The sequence below is a fragment of the Berghia stephanieae genome, chromosome 3 (assembly GCF_034508935.2).
Source record: "Berghia stephanieae isolate SIO BIC M18660-M18661 chromosome 3, UCSD_Bste_1.3, whole genome shotgun sequence".
NCBI lineage: Eukaryota > Metazoa > Mollusca > Gastropoda > Nudibranchia > Aeolidiidae > Berghia > Berghia stephanieae.
Genome location: NC_088362.1, coordinates 79484056 through 79508008, shown reverse-complemented (window position 1 = coordinate 79508008; position 23953 = coordinate 79484056). Strand labels below are relative to the sequence as shown.

The following is a 23953-nucleotide window of genomic DNA, read 5'->3' as shown; positions in this document are numbered from 1 at the left end:
GGGGAATTATCTTGATTTAAAGAAAAAATCCCGCTGCCATAATTCTTGATTTAATAAGAATGTCACCTCGTCTTGCCAATTTGAGGTTCAAAGTTTGTATTTTATAAGAAATGAAAATGAAATTTTATATTTGTGTAAAAACCGTCTTTATCTGGTGCTATCTTTATAGCAGAAGCTCATGTGTCTGAAGGTGAATCTAAATAACAAAATATTAGGAATCGGCCATTAAAAATGTTAGGCATTTAAGAAATAATATTCTTTCTCCTCAATAACATTCTTCTTCTTCTTCTTCTTCTTCTTCTTCTTCTTCTTCTTCTTCTTCTTCTTCTTCTTCTTCTTCTTCTTCTTCTTCTTCTTCTTCTTCTTCTTCTTCTTCTTCTTCTTCTTCTTCTTCTTCTTTTTCTTCTTCGTCTTCTTCTTTGATGATTACAACTATAAATGTTATTATCATTATTACTCTGATTTTTATAATTATCAATATTGTTATTGTTTTCGTCATCTCAACATCATCATTATCATCACTATCATTATCATCCTCATCATCACCATGATCAATATTTTCCACTTATGAAGGAATAAACAAATATAAAAATGTTCACCACTTACAGCGATTTACCGATGTTTCATCTTTGTACGCACAGAAGACAATTATATCTTTGCAAACAGGTTTCCATCGTTGTCGTCGTCGTCGTCATCATCATCATCATCATCATCATCATCATCATCATCATTATTATCATCATCATCATCATCATCATCATCATCATCATCATCATCATCATCATCAATATTTTCCAATTATGAAGGAATAAGCAAATATAAAAATGTTCATCATTGACGGTGATTTACGATTGTTTAAAATCTTTGTACGCACAGAAGACAATGTTATGGCTCGTTATAATGGAACAATGGGTCATAATCCCCCCCCCCCTCCCCCCCCATTTCCCATATACACACAGCACTGCTTCCGGATAAATCATAGAGGCTTTATTGAATAATAATTGTCAAATAAGGTATTAATTAAATAAATTCCATTAATGCACCCATACTTAATTATAATTAATCACAATTTGTTATAAATAAGCAATTATTGAGCCAGGGAAATGAATCGATTGTAATTTCCTTGCAAGAGCTCTTAACCACCATCGTTTCATTCTTAATGAGCAAGGCTCTATTTTTATTCTTTTATCGAACGAATGTTTTTCTTTTTTTTTTTTTTCGAAATTATTGTAACAATGGTGAATGGGTGATTATGAATAAAATAACTTGTCAAGGATCATACAAATCTCAACGAAGAATGAGAGATATGCGGCTTTTTATGATCTTATGGTATGTTTGCTTGTATTTGCACCTATACGTCCCGGATTCGAGTCCAGCTGTAGACGGCGCAAAATGGAGCCGATTCAAATGCAAGCCTTTGGCTCATCCCGACATAATTCCTTTGAGAAATGATCAGTCACTATTATAAAGCGTAATTCTATAGTGTTTACCATGGGCAATGTTCCACAGTATTATAATAGTAATAATAATAATAATAGTGTACATTTATTTAGCGCCAATTTCTCAAATTAAATAATATGAGCTTTAAAAAAGATACCATTAGACAATTAGCTGTCAGATTTAGACGGATAAATATATCAACGCTATTAACACATAAATACATGTCAATGTTATAAATGTACATGAAAAATCAAGCCAAGAAACGTTTTCTAAAGTAATATGCCTTTGACCTGCTTTTGAATGTCTCCAGGGATATACCGTATTATATAATCATGCCTTTAGCTGGGTCTGACAATTCCTATAGAAAACCAGAATACACATCGCTTTTTTTAAACAATGGACGTAATAAACAGAGGTAATAATATACGATCATCTTTTGAAGGAGAAAGGGAAGATGATTGATTAATTTTTCGTTGAGAATGTGTTTATTTATATATGAAAACAGGAATGGATATCTAATATTTTCGAACGATCAATTATATTATCCAATAAATGAATTACTTACAACACTGCGGATGTGCTTGTGAATAATTTAATTAAAAGAAAAGTAGATGATGGTGGTTATTTACTCAAGATTACAATAGCGATACCGAAGAGAGTGATGATGATGAGACGACGACGACGATGATGATGATGACGACGACGACGACGAAAATGATGATGATGATGATTATGATGATGATGATGATGATGATGATGATGATGATGATGATGATGATGATGATGATGGCGATTGATGAAGATTAAAGCCGTGATAACAAAACAACTAACACTATTTGAAGGCGTCCCGCCGTCTTATTCAGGCCCCAAATAGAATAATGAAATATGATACTACTGTTTGATACGAAGAGCCAGTAATGAATAGTAATATTTGTTATGATAAGTACACCTCCTGCTGCTGCACTCAGCAAAACATGTTGCTATACACGTATGTTCTAATATTTATTATTATTTATTGTGCTGCTATGTGGTCTAGTGGTATGACACTCGCTTTCGTATCGGAAGGTCCTGGTTTTGAGCCTCGCTCGGCGCATAGTTGAGTCCTTGGAAATGGCTCTTTACTCACATTCTCTCATCGTACTCAGGTGTAAAATGAGTGCCTGGTCGTTGACGGAAAAAATGCATATCGCCTAACACGCATCATGTCTTGTTCTACATGTTACGTGTAGGTGTTGGTCAATATAAATAAAAAGCTGAATTATATCGTTTTCATACTCATTATTAACATTATTGTTCATATCATCATCATGAACATCATCATCATCATCATCATCATCATCATCATCATCATCATCATCATCATCATCATCATCATCACCATCACCTTCAACATCATCATTATCACCACCACCACTACCATCACGATTACCATTACCACAATTTCCACCACCATCGCCATCACCACAATTACCATCATCATCATCATCATCATCATCATCATCATCATCATCATCATCATCATCATCATCATCATCATCATCATCACCACCACCATCACAATCACCATCATTATCATTAACATCATTGTCATCATCCTCACCACCACCACCACCACCACCACATATTATTGAAAATTTAAATAGGTCACCGACATGTCATCGACCGACAGCCAATGACATCTTTCACTGCCAAGGGCTGTTGGTGCCGCAAAATTCAGGGCTTTCGAGAATTTGCGCCAATCAAAGATTTCTCTTATCGATTTTAATTGGATCATAAATAAAAAGGACATCTTCTGGCACGGGATTTTTAAAGACGCTACCATTCCCTCAAGGGACAGTGGCTGTGACGTTTGACAGGAAGGTTGGGAATGTGACGAATCGTCTCAAAACGACATCTTTTCGGGATACTCCTTGTTCATAATAAAATGTACGATTCCATTGTTATTGTTGCTTAAAAAAATCAATTTGACGCTAATCTTAGAACAATCGAGTTTAAATAAAAGCCAGTATTTCATGTGTCTCTATATTATTATTCAAACTATTCTAAAATTTGAAATCTTAAAATTCGAGTCTAAATAGAAATCATTATTTAGTGGAGTCAGTTTTTTTTTGTTTTTGGCTGGATAGCTCAGTCGATTGTGCGACCACTCGCTGTCCTCTCTCTCCCAGCCAGGCGGAGGGTGTCGTGTCAATTAGATCCTGAGTTTGGCACTGACCCCGTGACCCCGTGACTTTTTATTCTCTGTTTTCACCTGGTACTTCTCCATACCTTATTTTTCTCCCCTCTCTGGGGTACAGCAGTGGTGATCAGTCAGCTTTCCATATAACAACGATAAGGTGACTCAAGGTGCTTCCTTCTTCTTCTTCTTCTTCTTTCTTCTTCTTCTTCTTCTTCTTCCTTCTTCTTCTCTCTTCTCTCCTTCTCTCTTCTTCTTCTTCTTCTTCTTTCTTCTTCTTCTTCTTCTTCTTCTCTTCTTCTCTCTTCTTCTTCTTCTTCTTCTTCTTTCTCTTCTTCTTCTTCTTCTTTCTTCTCTTCTTCTTCTTCTTTCTTCTTCTTCTCTTCTTCTTCTTCTTCTTCTTCTTCTTCTTCTTCTTCTTCTTCTTCTTCTTCTTCTTCTTCTTCTTCTTCTTCTTCTTCTTCTTCTTCTTCTTCTTCTTCTTCTTCTTCTTAATCTGAAACTTCAACGTTTCGAAGGTTCCACATACTTTTGCATTGTTCTTTCTCTGGAGTCGAGAGACTACTCCACCTCCTCGAAGTCGACGCTTCGAAAGAGTACAAGTGAGCGTCCACTCTTGAGTGGGGAACCATACTGTCGTTCTTTGGAAAAAACATGTTTTATGAAATTTGGCCAGAAACTGGCCCTTCAGATATCGATCGATTATGACCCTCATCTGCTTATAAAAATACTCTTAAACCTGGATGAAGTTCCACGTTTCAGGATTTTTGACAAAATGAGGGTCATGTTAATCGAACGATACTTAAAGAACGAGTTTTCTGGGCAAATTGTGATAAACGTGTTATTACAGAAAACGGCAGCAGATACTTTGATGGCTTCCTCTCACTTCTCCATTGATGTAAGCATTTAATCTAGCTGAAATCTGACAAATTGCTATTGAAAATCAATGGTCACTATCGGGCTAGAATGAATGCGGTTAAGTTGGATTTTTAAACAACCATAGAGCGACCATTTCTCATTCCTAACAGACTATGAGCCATTAAAGTCACACATGGTTACGAATTATTTTTTCAGATAGAATCGTGAGCACTTTACTTTAACACGTATAATCCATAAAAAAATTATTAAGCTATTCGTCATAATTGCTTAGGTACCACTAGGGGAAAATAGAAATGATTAATTTTATTTTGACAAGCTTAATATTTCGAAAAAAATTCCTCATGTTGTCCAAGCGTGTGAATCGGGGGCTAATGATTTTGATAAAGAAAATAAAAACAAAGTGCCCGACGTTAACCTATGACATACAGTTTCAGGCAAGGCAGATATTAAAGACAAGACAAAAGAAAAAAAAGTGTAACCCCGAGATATCAGGGTCGCGTCGCCTAAAAAAAGGGGGCTGGATTTATAGGATTTCCTTTTCTTGTATTATTCCTTCTGCGTTGTCTGGAACTACATCATATATACATTTGCAGGCTTTTATCTTGAGCCATTGCCGCTCCCTATCCCCAGTTTGACCCCCACTCCTTTCGACGACCGAACATTTTTTAGTCGATTATGTAATCTCTAGTATCCTCTTCCACTGGGGATCAATCCTCCGTTTTCTCTTTTACTTCAACTTCATCATCATCATCATCATCATCATCATCATCATCATCATCATCATCATCATCATCATCATCATCATCATCATCTCTCTCTCTCTTTCTCTCTCTCTCTCTCTCTCTCTCTCTCTCTCTCTCTCTCTCTCTCTCTCTTACCCACGTTTGCACTTTCCAATTCTTTTTTTTTAGAAACAGATTGCTGTTCTTGAATACAGTGAATTAGATTCTATTTTATATCATTCGATTCAATTCACTGTTCTATATAACTTTGTATTTCCTGAAAATCAATTCGTTACTGTAGTAAGAATATTTGAAAAGCCTGAATCTTCGTTCATTTGTTAAAGCCTGCCTTCCATAAACTGATAACACAAGTCAAAGCTCCTGGAAACTGTAGACTGGAAAATTATTTAACAAAAATGAATATAATCAGCGCTTTAAAAGAGAACAAATTACATAAGCACTTATGATATCGTATGTAATGATGATGCATTTTTTCCACATTTATTTTTACCAGGAAACCGTTACTTCATACACCAGCAGTAGTTTTAATCTCATGTAGCAGATGTGCTACAATGGGCACTAGAGGGTCAAATATATGTAATGATGACGCACTTTTTTTACACTTTTATTTTTACCAGGAAACCGTTACTTCATACACCAGCAGTAGTTTTAATCTCATGTAGCAGATGTGCTACAATGGGCACTAGAGGGTCAAATATATGTAATGATGACGCACTTTTTTTACACTTTTATTTTTACCAGGAAACCTTTACTTCATACATCAGCAGCAGGTTTATAAATATGACACACAACTTGTCATCATGTCTTTAATTTGGAACCTCTTTGGAGTTAAGTTATAAGACGTAAATGTATAGGATCGAAGTTGACGTCACTCGGGTCTTTAATATTGTTTTTTGCCATCCGTGTTTATGAGTAATTCTCACTAAACTGTATTAACCAGACTATAAACGTTAAAGGTTACACATAGTTGTGTGTGGTGGTCAGTTATACTTCCTGATGGCAATGCTGTGAGCTTCTTAGCCAAGCGCACACTATCTATAAGGCAAGCTGCCTGTAAGACCTATATAAAAAGAAAAAAGGCAGAGAGACCTCTTCTGAACCGCAAATTAATCTGAATCATATTATAGACGGAAGCTTTCTTCTGAATAAAAGACGGATACTAGATATATTAGCTGTTTTGAGGTTGAAAGTGTTTAATATTGGTGGCATATTATATTATTGGATGTTGGAGACAGTGGTGGGGGTTGGGGGTTGGGAGGGGGGTAGTTTTATAGTGATTTGCTGTCTCAAAACGGTATCATGCCGGGCGGGGTAATTTAGGTTCTAAAATCTGATTTTAGAGTAAACATAACAGAAGACCCAGGTTAACTATGCGGCTATGTAGTCTAGTGGTATGGTACTGGCCTTCGGATCGGAAGGCCCTGGGTTCGAGTCGCTCTACTCTGGGAGGTGCATAGTCGAGTCTTTGGAAAAAGCTCTTTACTCACATTCTTTCACCGTACTCAAGTATAAAATGAATACCTGTCCGAAAATAAAATGTAATATCGCCTAAGAGGCGTCGTGTCTCCTATACCTTGTAAAGCGCTTTGAACCCGTTTAGTGGATATTGCGCTATATAAAGGGTCAATTTATATTTTAAAAAAACAACTTTATATATTTTAGTGCAATTAATAATAATAGTCAAACGGAAAGGATATTCGATTTACTTAAGAGAATTAGATAATGTGAACGTCATCAGACTCCCCCAATGTCGATAGAACACGGTGAATGAAGTACTAAAGACAAATGAGAGATGACAAAATGGCGTTGTTAATAACCGGAAACGTCCATATAATTTTCAGGTTTCAGTTATTGAATTAAATCTTCTATTCCATTTGACTGTTGTCAATTATCTCTCTGAGATTCGAGCTACTGCTACGTTCTCATTATAAAACTAAGTTACGTCATATCTGCAGGGTAATGAAAAGTTATTTTTATTTGTTGTGGAACAAACAACCCCATGTAAATAATACAACTAATAAAGTAAGAAAAAAGGAAAAGAAAGCACTCAAGCTCTAAAAATGCCAAGAGAATAAAAAGAAAAAAAACAAACAAAACAAAATAAATAATTTAAAAAAAAACAAAAAACAAAACAAAACACAACAACAACAACAAAAAAAAAAAAAGCAATAAAACAACATCAGCAACAACAGCAACAACACCAACAACAACAACATCACAAAAAAAAAGAAACAGCAGCAAGAAGCAAACAAACACAAATAGACAAACAAATACAGGCACCTCCACAAAACAACAAATTAAACGACAACAAAAAATAATAACAAGAAAAACAAACTGAAATAAAACAAAACAAAACAATAATCAAAAAAAAAAAAATACAAACGGACAACCTCTTATCCCATATGAAAACACCTCCATCCAAATTTTAATAATATAAAAATATTAAGCAAACTCTTTACATTGATATCATGTTTCTCATCCATGTCATTACATTACATAATACAACAATATCATTATTCTCACCCAAACAGAAGTCTTGTCAATATTCTTCAATGGATTGGTGTTGGGCATCTCATTCTGGAAGAGGAAATATCTAAAGACAAGCGACATGTTCGTGGTGTGGCTAGCTGCCTCGGATATAGGCCATCCCTTGACCGCCTATCCAATGGTCATCACATCCTCTTTCATGCATAAATGGATTTATGGTGATTTGGGTACGTAAATTGCTCATTGCTTATTTGAATAAGGTCGTGTTCATAATAGTATGTACGATTCGATTGTAATTGAGCGATTTTGTTCACTTGTGGTAATGTAAATGTTGCTGCTCGAAGCTCTAAACGTTCATTTGATCTGTTTTTCTAATTAAATTGAAGCTTACATTCAATTTCATATTATTTATTTCACTTGTGGTATGAAATGTGCCCTCGGACTAATAGGTCTTTGGTTCGAAATCCCCTTCGGGCAGCTCAGAGATGAGTCAGGAAAAAAAGGCCCTTTATTCACATTCTCTCACCGTACTCAGATGTAAAATAAGTCCCTGGCTCGTAGGAGCTTTGAATTTGTCTAAAATGAAATTATTTTGCTAGCGCCTTACAGACAAAATGTCTTGCCAAATATTTATGCTACTTTTAGCTGTTAGCTTGGAACCTATTATTGTAAAGCGCTCTGAACTTATTAAGTGGATATATTTCTCTTTACAAAATATCAATTTAGATATGGGGAAAGGATGGTTTAAAGGATTTGAGACGATGCAGTAGATTTTCATAGGGAATAGAACCAGGGAGACCCAAGTTAGAAAGTGAATGTCCATTGACCTAAAAGCCATTTAGATGGATTTTGAAAACCCCCCAAAAACCCTCGTTTTTTGTGCATACAAAACATATTCCTTTTCTTGTCCTATCCTGATATAAACCCTTGATAGAGGGATATTTCTTAAAACCATGACATTGATAAGAAAGTAGAACATCACATCGACCAATGCACCTTAAACTCTATTGATGCATAGCGTTTACCCCCCCCCCCCCCCCCCAAAAAAAAAAAAAAAAAAAAGCTCAGAACATCCACCGGCCGTATATAACGTACCTACACACAAAACTATGTGTAATCTTAAACATTTTTATAGTCTGATTGATAGAATTTAGTGAGAACTACTCATAAAAAAGGCGGGCGAAAGACAAAAACAAAAGGTGCGTGTGTTCTACCTATACTGCATACGTCACTGAAATAATCTAAGTGATGCTATTTGTTTAGGTAAAATACTTACAAAATACGCCAGAAGAACCACATAACCGAAAACCCCATTGACAGATACGCCACAATTCGAAATGCTTCAAAATCCCACAGACAAGAACACAAAACTACAGAAATTCTTTCTTCATTAGAACTATCTCGGAGTGGAATGGGCTGGATGAACTGGTCATCATGGCACCACACCTAAACGTTTTCAAGGCCCGACTGACATGGGCCCGCGCCCAATGAGGACGCCGCTGAAATACAACCAGACCATTGGTTTTTTCAGCGCCAACCATACAGATACGCCAGAAGGATATAATGCACCAACACATAAAACTATGTGCGTTTATAGTCTGATTGATAGGATTTAATGAGAACCAATCAGTCAACCGGCTGTATAAAAGCAATGACAAAGAGCTGAGCGAGGTCAATGTCGTTCCTTATATATAATATTTTTATACTAATTAGAGCGACACAAGTAAATACAGAAATGTAACCAATCGTCTCAAAACGGTATTGTGTCGAGGTGAACATGATTGCTAAAAGTGAATCTAAAGCTTGACTTGTGCTATTTAGCAGGTCTGGTAAACCGAGTTGTTATGGGCTGATTGTTGTAATTGGAAATACTCTCAAGAAACCAAGGCAAAATATTGTCCATTACAGTATTAAATCAAGTCCTTAATACTCCTAAACAGTCGTAACGTCACTTCCTTCCTAATGACGCATGGTAACTTAGTAACACTGGCTCTAAACTATCCAAACAATGGCGGACGCCCGTATGAAATATTTCTCCGGCGAGCATAAAAGCGTATCCAGAGGAAAAAAAACACATAAATTTGATCATGTTTTGACTTTTACACATTCTGATCACAAGACATATGAAAAGTTCTAGCCAGCATGAAGAATAAAAAGTAATGATTTTCTTTGTTTAGAACGAAGATGGCCGCCGTTGCCGGGCGTCGTGACATCAGATTACTGAATCCAATTGCAGTCGGTTATCAAACATTTCTAGTCTAAGTTTTATAATTGGATTTAATAGTCTGATGTCACGTCCGATCAGCAACGAGCAGTTTGGTTCTAAACAAAGAAAATCGGTACTTTTTATTCTCCATGCTGGCTAGAACTTTTTCACATGTCACGTGATCATAATGTGTAAAAGTACAAAAATATGATCAGATTTTTAATGTTTTTCTCCTCTGGATACACTTTTATGCTCGTCGGAGAAGTATTTCATTAGGGTGTCAGCCATTGTTCCTATAGTTTAGAACCAGTAACTAAGTTACTATTCGTCATAACGAGGGAAGTGACATCACGCCTATTGAAGCCCATTCTGATAATTGTTATTGTAAACTCTATATTTTTTCTCATTTAGCTAATTCCGACAGAAAAATTATCAGATTGACGCGATGGCTGGTGAACACTGTAAACAACCCAACAATGTATTTTCAAAACTTTGGAAAGAAAACTTGTCCTTCAAATATCGTTTGTTTATAACGACCCTCATCTTGTCAAAGTCTCCCAAACCTAGGTCTTCAGTGGAAGTCCCGGGTTCGACAGTTTTTGAATGATGATAGTCACTCTGTTGACTGATGATTAAAAGGACGAGTTTTCTAGCTAGTTTAGAAATGGATTATTTTTCAGAGTACGGCATACATATGGGTCTAAGCTACGGAAGTAGAATTCCAATTTACCGAAGCCATTCAATACTCAATTTCCAAAGCATCCATTTTCATGTTCCTTCTTTCTATTAACCAGCTACTTAGTACAAGAAGTGGTAAAAGATTCGGGGTGACCGCAGTGTATAGAAGCCGCAAATTGATGGCAGCTTTATCTGTGGACCGAATTTACTTAACGCGTCGGTAATTGGCTTGAAAGATGAAAAGTAGGCCTACCAATCCCGACGAAAATTTCGCAGAGTTAGGGCTTTTAGGCCTCATCAATAAGACCACAGAAGCAGTTAAAATTCAAAGAAACTTGTTGGAAAAGAAAATTTTGATACCGGGTTACTTATATTAAGACTTTGAACGTTTACTCAATTTCGCAAATAGCAAATTAGCCAGTATATTTTTGACCAATCAATTTATGACACACCCCCAGACCCGCTCGGACAAATATAATAGCTGGTTGTTTACAAACAATAGAATGAAGGAAGTTGAGATCATTCTGCTCTTTGCTATTGCATTTTGAAGGCTAGTTGTGTTTTCACTGGATTCGCTCAATCAGACTATAAACGTTTAGGTTACACATACATTTCTAAGGTGAAAAATTGATCAGGTGTGTAGAATTAGTGAATATTTAACTTAAACGCATACCATCGATGGTAATATCTTGTAGTTTGCTTAGTTTAGCACTAATTAACTGCCATTGTTTACGTTCTGACTACTGTGGGTAAGGCGTGGTTATGTTCGCTATAGATAGTTCGAAGATGACATCACTCAGGTCTTTGTTATTGATTTTTGCCATCCGCGTTTATGAGTAATGCTCACTGAACTGTATCAACCTGACTATAAACGTTCATGAATACACACAGCTTTGTGTGTTGGTCCGTTATACTTCCGGATGGCAATTCTTTTCTCACTTCTCAGCCAAGCGCATACTATCTATCGATAGTTCAAAGATGACATCACTCAGGTCTTTGTTATTGTTTTTTGCCATCCGCGTTTATGAGTAATGTTCACTGAACTGTATTAACCCGACTATAAACGTTCATGGATACACACAGTTTTGTGTGTTGGTCCGTTATACTTCCGGATGGCAATGTTATGAGCTTCTCAGCCAAGCCCATACTATCTATAATCGTTCATAGATACACACAGTTTTGTGTGTTGGTCCGTTATACTTCCCGATGACAATGTTTTGAGCTTCTTAGCCAAGCACATACTATCTATAGAAGGATCGAAATCGACGTCTCAGCTCTTTGTTATTGTTTTTAGACAACCATTTTAATGATTGGTTCTCATTAGGTTATTATATCAATCAGACAAGAAACGTTCAAACATAGTTTTTGTGTAATGGTACAGTAAATCCAGCTGGCGGATGCTGTGAGTATTTTACCTTAGCATAACATCAATTGATCACATATTGATGCCTTGCGTTTAACCAACATACTCACAAATTTTGGCTAAAAACAATAACAAAGTACTAGGCGACGTCAAATTCGTTCCATCTATAAGGCTAGATATTGTGACTACTATCATTAAAATTACGAATTTTGAAAGATTTCAAGTTTGCAGTCCTGTGAAGTGAAAACACTGCTGGGCAAATGGACAAACATAAGGGTGCCCTGTTTTTCCCCCCTTCCATTAGTCTCCAGAAAGATTATGCACAGATATCAGAATAACGTTGAAGTATGTGAGACTATGTGGTCTAGTGGTATGACACTCGCCTTCGGACTTGAAGATCCAATGTTTGAGTCCCGGGTATAGTCGAATCCTTGGAAAAGGCTCTTTACTCACATTCTCTCACCGTACTCAGGTGTAAAATGAGTACCTGGTCGTAAACAGCGTTGTCTCTTTCCGGAAAAGAAATGTAATATCGCCTAACAGGCGACATGTCTCGTCTTACATGCTAAGTGTTGCTTTTGGCTAAGGAACCCGTGTAAACCGCTTTGAGCACGTTTAGTGGATATTGCTTTATAAATGCTCAAGTATGTGACCGGTCATCTCAATATCGTATTGACTTACTTGATTTATTATCGATCGCCTCCTAATCTTCGGACTGGGCCGCTTTGGCAGATTCTCTTATTTGTTGAGTGAGTTTTTTCCACTGATGACGGTCTGCTGCGATGGATCTCATGTGTTATTAATCCTTTTCGCATTTCAGTTCTTGTGTGTCATCTAGCCGCTTGAGGTCTCTTTCTAAGATATGTCCCAATAGTCGCCATCTTGTTTCCAAAATTTGAATCGATAGCGGTGTTTCTCCGCATTTTATGTACAGCGATTTTTTACTTATTTCAATTGGGAAGTGGATGTTTAGAATTATTCCACCCTCTGATTGGAAAACCCTATCATTTCTTAGTGAATACGTAATCGTTGAATAATAGTCAACGATTGAAGAATATTTTCGCACATTTTATTGGTGTGAAATAAGGTGTAAAAGACAGTTGGTTGGTAATTAAAAATAATCTTTTGGTGCGCTTAAATACAAATCCAACGTTTTTTTCTCTTCTATTCTTCTCTTTTCCCTCACTCACATTATCTCTCCCTCCCCCTCCCCCCCCCCTCCCCACATCCTTCCTCCCAATATCAACAGCTTGCCAGTGGAACGGATTCACTAGTTTTTTCTTTGGAGTCAATTCTATGATGACCTTGGCCACGATGAGTTTTAACAGATATCTTTACATCACACATGCGGAAATAGGTAAAATTGGATTTTAGTATATTGTGTGCTTGTTTATATTCTATGGGTTATAGCCGACGTGAACATATTATATGCAGGTCTGACATCCGAACCGGCTTATGGGCCTAGTTTAACATTGTTGCAATGGACAATATTTTGAGCACTAATATTAATGATGATGATGATGATGATGATGATGATGATGATGATGATGATGGTGATGATGATGATTCTAATGATAATAATAATAATAATAATAATAATAATAATAATAATAATAATAATAATAATAATAATAATAATAATAATAATAATAATAATAATAGAAATAATAACAATACTAGTACTAATAATAATGATAATAATAATAATACATTTTTGACCCTGAGGCAATTTTTCATTACTGATATTGTGTAATGTGGGATTCTTATTTTACTGTCTAGATACTTGTCTACATGCCAGTCTATCTGTCTATCGAAAGTACATGGTAGAAATAAATAGAAAAAAAAATGAACATTCGTATGGCGAGTATATTCAGATATTATATCATGATCAATGGTCTTCCAGGCATGTCACAATAGAATCAAATATTCATTATAAACATACAGTAGAATACTTGCGTGTATGCGGTCTTGTGATATGACACTCGCTTTCGGATCGGAAGGTCCTGGGTTCGAGCCTCGCTCGAAGCATAGTTGAGTCCTTGGAAAAGGCTCTTTACTCACATTCTCTCACCGTACTCAGGTGTAAAACCAGCACCTGGCCGTTAACAGCGTTGTATCTGTCGGAAGAAATGTAATATCGCCGCCGAATAGGCGTCATTTCTTGTTCTATATGTTAAGTGTTGATGTTGGTATTGGACCCTTGTAAAGCGCTTTGAGCATGTTTAATGGTTATTTAGCCTTATAAAATCTCATTAAAAATGATAATCGTATTATCATGCCTAAATCAATATGGATCACAGCTAAATTCTGATCTACGATTCCTTTTTCAGCACGTCACAACAGTCGGGTAATTGTAACTTCCTTACTAGCTGTGGTTCTACTCTCCTCCCTCTTCTGGTCTTTGGGCCCCTTGCTTGGATGGGGCCGTTATGGGCCGGAACCCTTCAAGACGTCGTGCACATTGGTGTAAGTAGAGTGCATTTGCACCTTTGGTGAAACAGAGTTTAACCCTCTCCTTAACACCAATTGGAAAATCGTCACATTTGTTACGATGCAACCGTCACTTTTTCTCATCCAGATTTCATTTCTTTTTGCTATAACTATAAAAACTTGACATTCTGTAATAGAGTTCATATTGTCGAACGATATTATGTATAGAATGTCCTTGTTGCTTTTCTGAAAAAATGTCTGTTTTTGGGTTGGGTGGGTGTGAAATTTTGGGGAAAATTCTGAAAATGGCTGGTAAAGAGAGGGTAAACACCTACTTTCATTTTTTTGGGTCTAGCTATTAGAATATGGGTCAGAAAAATAAGGAGGATGTGAAAGAGTTGTTTGGCGATATCTGACCAAAATAGGTCGAAAAATCGATGTTTCGCTATTAAGTCAACAGAATTAGCAATATCGATAAAAGTTCGTACGATATTATAATTTTTTCAATCCAATGGTTGCATAATATTTATGGTCTATCTAAATGATGCTTAGCTTGTGACCTGCAGGTTCCAGTTCCGATTTCTGCTGATTTGGGTGGTGCAAAGTTGAGTCCCTGTAAAAGGCTCTTTGGCCACGTGATCTCACCGAACTCAGGTATGAGATGAGGACTTAACCAATACCAGGATTGTTTTGTCGAAAAAAAAATTGCAATAGTGCTTTACATGCGTCATATTACGACTTACATGTTGAGTGTTGCTGTTAGCTAGAATCCCGTGTAAAGCGCTTTGAGAACGTTTACTGCATTTTGTGCTTACACATGCACTATTTTTTATCCCGATATAATACAAGTTTGAGACGACGACATTTCATAGCAAAATTCACGAAGTTTTATTTATTTATTTATTTATTTATATATTTAATTAATCTATATATATTTATTTAATTATTTTATTTTATTAATTGATTATTTATCTTTGTCTCGTTTCTATCAGTTCTCTATTATTATTATTATTATTATTATTATTATTATATATTATTATTATTATTATTATTATTATTATTATATTATTATTATTATTATTATATTATTATTATTATTATTATTATATATTATTATTATTATTATTATTATTATATATTATTATTATTATTATTTATTATTATTATTATTATTATTATTATTATTATTATTATTATTATTATTATTATTATTATTATATCATTTAATGTTCTGTTGCAATATGAACCAATCACAAAACTAAACCGACTGAAATAGCTATGATTCTATCATTATTTTCCTGTCATTATTAAGCAAGCAAACGCGTAAGGATTTATGGGGTTCTAATAAGCATCATTACGAGACTAGTTAAGTATCGGTACTCCGCCGTCTTTTTCCCAGACCAGTTATTTACAACTTGGTTAGTAAGGAGTTGTATGGCCTTAAGGGTGTCTCAATGATGAGGTAATAGTTGTTGTCTGACTGTTCTAACAGTTTTTAAATAATGTGATGGCTCATAATGGTCGAATTCTGATTTGATTGGTATTTCATTAAAAAATGCTTTTATTTGCTTTTTCTGCTATGTTATGAACTCATCAAGTTCTTTTTAACCAGTTAACTGCAGCCATCTGAAGAAAAAATAAACTTTTGTAAAAAAATTGGCCATCTATGCTAATTTGAAGGACGAGTTTTCTGGCCAAATTCCTTAAAACGTGTCTTTCCTGACTACGGCAGTTCACTGGTTAAATAATGGGATGTCTCCGGGATGGTCTAAATCTGGTTTTATCGGTATTTCTTTTAAAAATATTTTCATTTGCTTCCTCTGCTATAATATGAAGTCATCAAGTTCTTTTTAAAGCTCCAATGTTACTATTGTCTGCAACAGTTGCAAGAAATATATCAAAATTCTCTAGATACAAAGCTCTTTCAGACTTTTATAAATCAGACCCAGGCACATGACTGTTTATGACCCGCCGTAACATAGCGGTATCATGTCGGGATTAACTGGGGTCAGGAAATCGAACTTATAGTCACAAATATGAAACTTGGCGTTGATTCAATGCGTTATGATTGAGTATAAATGCAATTTCTTACACAGGAATAAACCCGAATTTCTTTTTTTTTTTCTCTCCTTATCATTGCCATCCTAAATTCACGTTTTGGGGTCCAATACTTGTTGACAGTTTTTAGGCGACGGGATGGGTTCCGGCTTTTTTGTTCAAAGGCTGGAGGGGGTGGAATCAATATTAGACAGAAAAGAACTTTCACCATTTGTGTGAGGTTTGAACACTCTTCTTACTGGGTTATCGACGAGCCCCTGCCTATATCAACCCACTGTTTAGCAGTTTAAAATATATCAGAATACTTGTCTGATTGTATTAATAAAATTTCACGTCATTTTCAAATTCTCTAGCTGGGACGATCCAGACCGATCGTTCGTGACGTCATCATTCGTGTTTGTCCTGGGTGTTCCCGTCCTTGTCATGTTCTACAGCTACGGGAGTATTGTGTGTCTGGCCATGGGAACAAGGCATCGGAGGTCCAAATGGGAACACAGACCTAGAATTTACCAAATATGGCAAAGGAAAGAAATCAGATTAATAAAGGTAAATATGTATGATGTGTGTTTTAAATTTTGTTATACTGTAATGATATAACGCCTGATGGCGATTGACGATGTATGGGTCGATTTCCTGTCAATGAGCGCTTGATTTATTCAATTTTCCCCTTTTATATTCCTATCTTCTTTGTCTCGTAACGGGGGTCTCGACATTTCAGCCGTCAGAGCGCTCGCTTCACAATCCTGGGGACTGATATCAATCCCAGACGAGCTTTTCTGTGCCCCCCCCCCCCCCTCCCCTCCTTGTCCATCCAGCAATGATTGGATAGTGGGGTCTGTTAGATATGGTTAAAGGTACTTGAAGATAGAAAAGTACCCTATCTCAAGGGTAACATGGAATTGTTATTGACAGTTTAATGCTTTAGAAACAGGGATTGTCTCTGGTTCAATGAACATTGTGGTTTTAAAGGACTACGTTTTAACCTTTACTCTATAATACGAGTACAGTTACATCATTTCCGAGATTGTAAAGAGCATGAAGGCTTCAATTAATTTAGTCTATTCCAGTTTATTGGACATGAAATGACTTGCAACTTTTAAAAATTCAATTTCTATCTCCGATGAAATACTTTCTACGCACGAGGTCTTCGTTTTACCATGCTACCCCTCTCAACTGTATCTCAGAAAAGGCTCGTATAAGGCTTTGAAAAATAAATTTATAATTTTGGCGTCTGCAGAAATCTGCTTGAACACCTCAGGGAGAAAATACATAGACGTCTAGATCCATAAATAAATGAATCAAATCCATACTTAAGGATATTTAACAATAGATATCCATCAAATTATAATTACAATACTATTGTTGTGGTGTCACTAAAAGTACAGTTATTTTATTATTATTATTTTTGTTGTTGTTAAATGCTGCGTTATAAATTGCTTGAAACATTTTCAACTTAGCAAGAAAGCATCCGTTCTATAATGCACACTTTGCAGTACTAGAAGAGTAAAATGAAGCCACGTTAATATTGGTGCAGATTTTTATTAGTGATCACAAAAATATAATATTTTCTGTTCTGTTGAGCGAATCATGAATTTATTCAGGAACAATAAATCAACACTTTTACTTTCTATTAATCCAACAGATCACCATTTTGATGTGCTGTTCTTACGTGATATTCTGGACACCATATGCCGTTGTTGCCATGATTAAATCCTACGCCAACTACATCCATCTTTCCCCGATAGTGTCACTCATCCCTTTTCTAGCTGCCAAAACATCCCACGCCGCTGATCCACTCATATATTGTATGCTGAACAAAAATTTCAGTCGATACATTCCACTAGCGTTTTCCTGTAAAAAGCGGATGGCAGAGAGACAATTGGCCAAATCCCCAACAACGCAGACATTACAACTCAACGCTATCGTCGGCATTATACCCGAGAAAAAAGTATAATGTTACAACTTCATTGCTTGTTTTCCTGTGTTGAATTAACTTTTGAGGACCCGCTTCACCTGATGTAAAATGTGGGATATACTAGACACAAAATAATGTTATAATGTTGTAAATTTGTTTGAATCAAGTCTCACGCCAACTGCATCAGATCCTCAAAGACAGTTTCACTCAATCTTTTCCTGCCCTCCAAAACATCTCATGCAAACTACATCCTCAACACGTAAAATATCAGCCGCTATATTTTACATGTAGCATGGCAACAGGTTCTGATGGATTCACATTACAATGTTCTGACGATATATCCAGTTTGCAAATTATCTACTGCATTCGTGCATTGTGTCGCTCATCCGTCCGGCAGCTGCGTGCTAATACAGCATTCTACTAGATGCTCTGCAGTTTCCCGACAGTTACCAGAACGAGTGCAAGTGGGAGAAACTTCCATACATTACAAAAGAAAGGTGGCATCTGTAAGATGGCTTCTGGGCCTTAGTCTGTTGGCTGCAACCCAGTGTCTTTTCTCTCCGGTACAGAGATCCGACAGCTTCTCTTCGCGAAGAAAGATTGTTAGCGCGGCAAATACAAGGCATCTTTGACAATACAGACATTAGAACCCAGTGGCCTAGTGCTAATTAAAAAAAAACAACGTTTGTTAATATTTCATATAAGAACTGACATATCTGACGCAAGGAGTGTTTTACGTATTCTGATTGCTGTTCCTGCCGCTTTGGCCACGGTTCCATTCCTGATGCACACATCATTCACGACCGTGTCCTTCAAACTGCCAGCCGAGACACCAAAACATCTCATATTTGTGACCTAATCATATAGTATGACCCATCATCTTAAAATGGTATTATGTCGGGATGGATCTGTTGCTTAAACATCTAATTAAGCTTATCTTACCTTTCATTAAAGAGTGAATTTTTCTTTTGATCTTCAAAACCCTTAACTTTCCTCAATCTGGTGGTTTTGACTTTAATTCAATTTTCTTCATCTTGTTCATTCCGACATAATGCGAACTTAATTCAGTGGGACCCACATACTCCACACTGAATAATAACAGCTCACTCCATACATTTCACTAGAGTTGCCCTTTAAAGAGCAGCTGACAAAGCTATTATAACTATCAAGATCACAGACATTTTTAATTCAACACTATCATATGCTAATTTACTTACAAACTTCTACGAATACTGATGCGATGAACAGCAATGGAAGATCCCAGCTTGTCTCAGTCACAGGTCAGTCGACGCAGAAATCCCTAGGACTCGCTTCACCTTCTATTTCCTCCTCCACTGGTATTCATCCTGACGTCTTTGGCATGCCTCGCTTTCTTTGGTCTTTGGGGTCCATCGTAGAGAATTTTTGGAATCGCGCGATTCTTCATTTGGAGAACATGTCCTACCCATCTCTTTCGTGTTTGCTACCACTCAAAACAGTTTTATCGTATTTTTTCCTGTCTCTGGTTATTTTCAAGAATCGTTCAGTTTGGACACCATATGACGCTATGAAGATTAGCCAAGTTCGTTGTCAGCTATATTAATCGTTCACGGACAATGTCATCATCAAATTTCTGGACACTTAAAATTCTCACATTTTTGACCAATGTATATGTGATCAAACGTCTTATAATCCGGTCGGGGCCAAAGATACTTTAAATTGACTTCTATTGTCTAAATTAAATTTAAAAATTAAATAGATGTGAACGTTTCTATACAGCGCATTCACACAGATTTACCAAGCTCAATTCGATTCATAATGTTTCATTTATGGAACCATGCTTCCATTTCAAACAGTATAGTCACCTGTTTGGTACTAACACTTTTAAAATATACGTCATAAGCTATAGCAGGTTTTCATTCACACCTATGTCAAATCGAATAAATTGTGATATTTTCAACTTAAATCAATACTTTATGTAACAACTCAAATTTTTAAAGTCTCGCATATTGTAATTTGAATCGTTTTTACTCTAACTTCCATTTTGTGAATCTGGTTTGAATCCCGATACAACACAGGCTTGAGCCCTTGAGTCACATGTAAACTGAGCCTGAATGGGAATACATACCAGCTAGCTTTGCGCACAATGTTTTATTTGATTTTGGGCGGATCAGACCTCTGATGACATCATCAACACGTTACATGTAGAACGAGACATGGCGATATTCCCCAAAAAATTTTCGGACTGAGACATCGCTGTAAACAGCCAAGTAGCCTACTCATATTACAACTGAGTACGATGAGAGAATGTGAGTAAAAAACCTTTTTCAAGGACTCAACTATGCGCCGAGCGAGGCTCAAACTCGGGACCTTCCGATCCGAAAGCGAGTGTAATACCACAAGACCACATAGCCTCAATATATAGGTTTGTGGCGTTGGGTCACATATGTGACCAATCCTCTCAATCTGGTATTATATTGGGATGAAACAGGTGGCAAAAAATTGAATTTTAAGATGAAATGATCAAATATGTGATATACCGTCTCAATCCGGTAATATGTCGATATGGACCTGATCTCTAAAATTAGATTTTCAGCTTTCCTTATGACATAATATGGGTTGAAGTGAGTTTTGTTTCTAAAACTTAAGAAGAGAAAAGAAATAAAATTGTCTAATTGAGATCCTTTGAAATTGACTAAACAAAAATACCTCTCAGGGATGGTAAAGGGATTTTTATGTCATTGAGAGAAATAATGATAGTGTTTCATACATTTTTAAAGATTCATTGATTACAAGGCTAACCTCATAATATCAAACTATTGATAATGACGTTCATAAAGAACATACTAAAGTCAGTATATATTTAACGAATGTGTCTCGTGTCTATCTTCAAAAGGACAATGCTAATCAAGATCATTAATTTGTATCAAATGTAGCGAGGCTTTTAGACCTTTTGTTTTAATGGCAATCAAAATAAAAAATAAGGCCTGTAATGCGCTCCTCTTATAACGTTATTTATTCCACCCCCCCCCCCCCACGGGGAAACCCAATCATTTCTTAGTAAATACGTATTCGTTGAATAATGCTTTGAACGCTTTGAATAAAAAAATATATTATGAAATATGGTGTAAAAGGCAACTGATTGGCAATTATAAATAAACTTTTGGTGCACATAAATACAAGTCCAACGTTTTTAGTTTTGGGTCAAATTGTTATTCAAGCAGATGGAGAAAGATACAAATTATGGTGAATAGAAGTACTAATACCATACCATTTGGTTAAAAAATATCAAATAATATTACATGTAGGGGTGGAATAATCGTATTTTTCATTCATTTATATTTATTAAACTCGCAAGCTCGTTGTGTTATTGGGCACGATAAAAATAACTCGTTTAATAAATACAAAGAGATGAAAGAATCGTATAGTATTCAACAGAGACTGTTTTGTGAGCGACTAATTTCTCATTTTACACCTAATTACGGTGAGAGAATTTGAGTAAAGAGCTTTTACTATGGACTCAACTTTGACCCGCCCTGAGTGGGACCTGAACCAGAGATCTACAGTTCAAAGGCGGAGAACCACACGACAAGAGCAGAAAACCTGACTTTATTTGTTGTATGACAATCAGCTTCGAACCGGCTTGTCCGTGATTCGAATCGCTTCTTACCCACATTCTATCACTGCACTCAGATGTATCAATGAGTAACAGCATTGTCTCTGTCAAAAAAAATATTGTAACAGCAAAGACGCTTTATGTCTCGTCCTAAATGGTATGTGCTGCTGTTGGCTTGGAACCTCTTTTGAAGCGCTTTGAGCTCATTAAGTGGATACTACGCTATATATAATATATATATAATATATATATATATATATATATATATAATATAAGCTCAAATTATTAATTCTTTATTTTAAACACTTCAGTCAATCCCGGATGTAAACAGACGACTATGAAACATCTTTCAAAGATAATTGAAACATTCCACACCATCGAATCGTCACTCACAATGCAACACACACAGATACGGCCATATCAATTGTTATTTGTATTATTAAATATTGTTTCTTTTAAAAATTCTAATGTGATATTTATGTTGTTGTGTAAGATTCTATGATATTATTGTACAAACTGTTGTATTTTATATTTTAAAAAAGGATATTCTTCTATACAGAATTGTCATATTGACAGACCGAAAACAAATAAACATTAATATAGAATTATTTCATTCTTACCTTTTGGAATTATTGACGTATTATCTCTGCAAGTTCGAATAATGAAAACAAGAATGAAAGAAATATTTTATTCACCACTCAAAACGATTTTTGATAGTGTCATGTTTCAATATCAGAAAAATTGTAATATTGCCAAACAGACGTCATGTCTCGTCCTACATTTTAAGTGCTGCTGTAGGACTCCTTGTAAAGCGCTTTGAACACAATTAGTAGATATTGCGCTATATAAAAGCTCAAGGTTTAAAAAAATATATAATTGTGTTCGGCTGTTAGACCTGCTAATATGTGTCAGTAGTACTTTTTGCTTCCTGATATAATACCGTGTTGAGACGATCGGTCACAATATATGAGTAAAGGATGTTGACACTATCACTATGCATATGTCACTCCTCAACAAATCTCAGGGAATTTTATGAACCGCTGGAGACTCGACAAAAATCCCCATTGAAAATAAGATAATTAGAACATTGCTATAATTTTATTATGTTTGTAAATAAGACAGACTTGTTATAATGTTATTTATTGAAAAGTGTTGTTGTTAAAGTTATTAAAGTTATTAAAGTTGTATTACGTTTAAGTCTCAAATAGTGGTGTTTTTTTTTTTAATTGTTGTAGTCTTTATGGATATATATATATATATATATATATATATATATATTATATGTATATATATTGTAACTCACTCAATAGGTAGTATGCGCTGGGCCAAGCAGCCCACAACATTGACTTCCGGAAGTATAACTGACCAACGCACAAAACTTGTAAACATAAAACGTTTACAGTCTGTTTAATACAGTTTAGTGAGAATTACTCATACACGCGGATGGCAAAAAGCAATAACAAAGACCTGAGTGACGTCAACTTCGTTCCATCTATACCTTGTCGAATCCTACTCTGAACGGCGTATAGTTAAGTCCTTGAAAAAAAGCTCCTTACCCATATTTTCTCACCGTACTCAAGTGTAAAATGAGTGCTGGTCATTAACAGCGTTGTCTTTGACTCTGACGAATAAAATCAAAATACATATCACCAAATGTGCGTCATGTATGGTACACGCCAAATGTTGCTGCTGGCTGGGGACCTATCGTAAAACTCTTTGAGCACGTTTAGTGGATATTGCGCTTGCTATATACGTTTTCAAGTTTTTAAAAATAATTATGTCAGAATTGACTGAATGGACACAATTGAGTTAAAATCCAAGATGACTAGAATTAGGAAGTTAAATCTATTGGGCGTTTAAAAAACTAAAACTTCCCCTCCTCAAAGGAGTGCGGCAATGTGGTCTTGTGGTATGACACTCGCTTTCGGATCGGAAGGTCCTGGGTTCGAGCCTCGATCGGCGCATAGTTGAGTCCTTGGAAAA

The 23953-nt window shown here is 35.9% G+C and overlaps 2 protein-coding genes across 2 annotated transcripts in view; one reads left to right on the top strand and one right to left on the bottom strand.

Annotated features, from left to right (window-relative positions):
* The window catches only part of LOC144968545 (opsin-5-like), a 43155-nt gene extending 24284 nt beyond the window's left edge, over nucleotides 1-18871 (top strand). Inside the window, exons 3-7 of the mRNA XM_078907010.1 lie at nucleotides 7770-7952; nucleotides 13222-13329; nucleotides 14303-14438; nucleotides 16814-17006; nucleotides 18103-18871. Of these exons, the coding sequence (XP_078763136.1) occupies nucleotides 7770-7952; nucleotides 13222-13329; nucleotides 14303-14438; nucleotides 16814-17006; nucleotides 18103-18414 (932 nt within the window). The 3' untranslated portion in view covers nucleotides 18415-18871. The remainder of the gene's footprint in view (nucleotides 1-7769; nucleotides 7953-13221; nucleotides 13330-14302; nucleotides 14439-16813; nucleotides 17007-18102) is intronic.
* The window catches only part of LOC144968551 (uncharacterized), a 328253-nt gene that overhangs the window by 72346 nt on the left and 231954 nt on the right, over nucleotides 1-23953 (bottom strand). The window lies entirely within an intron of this gene.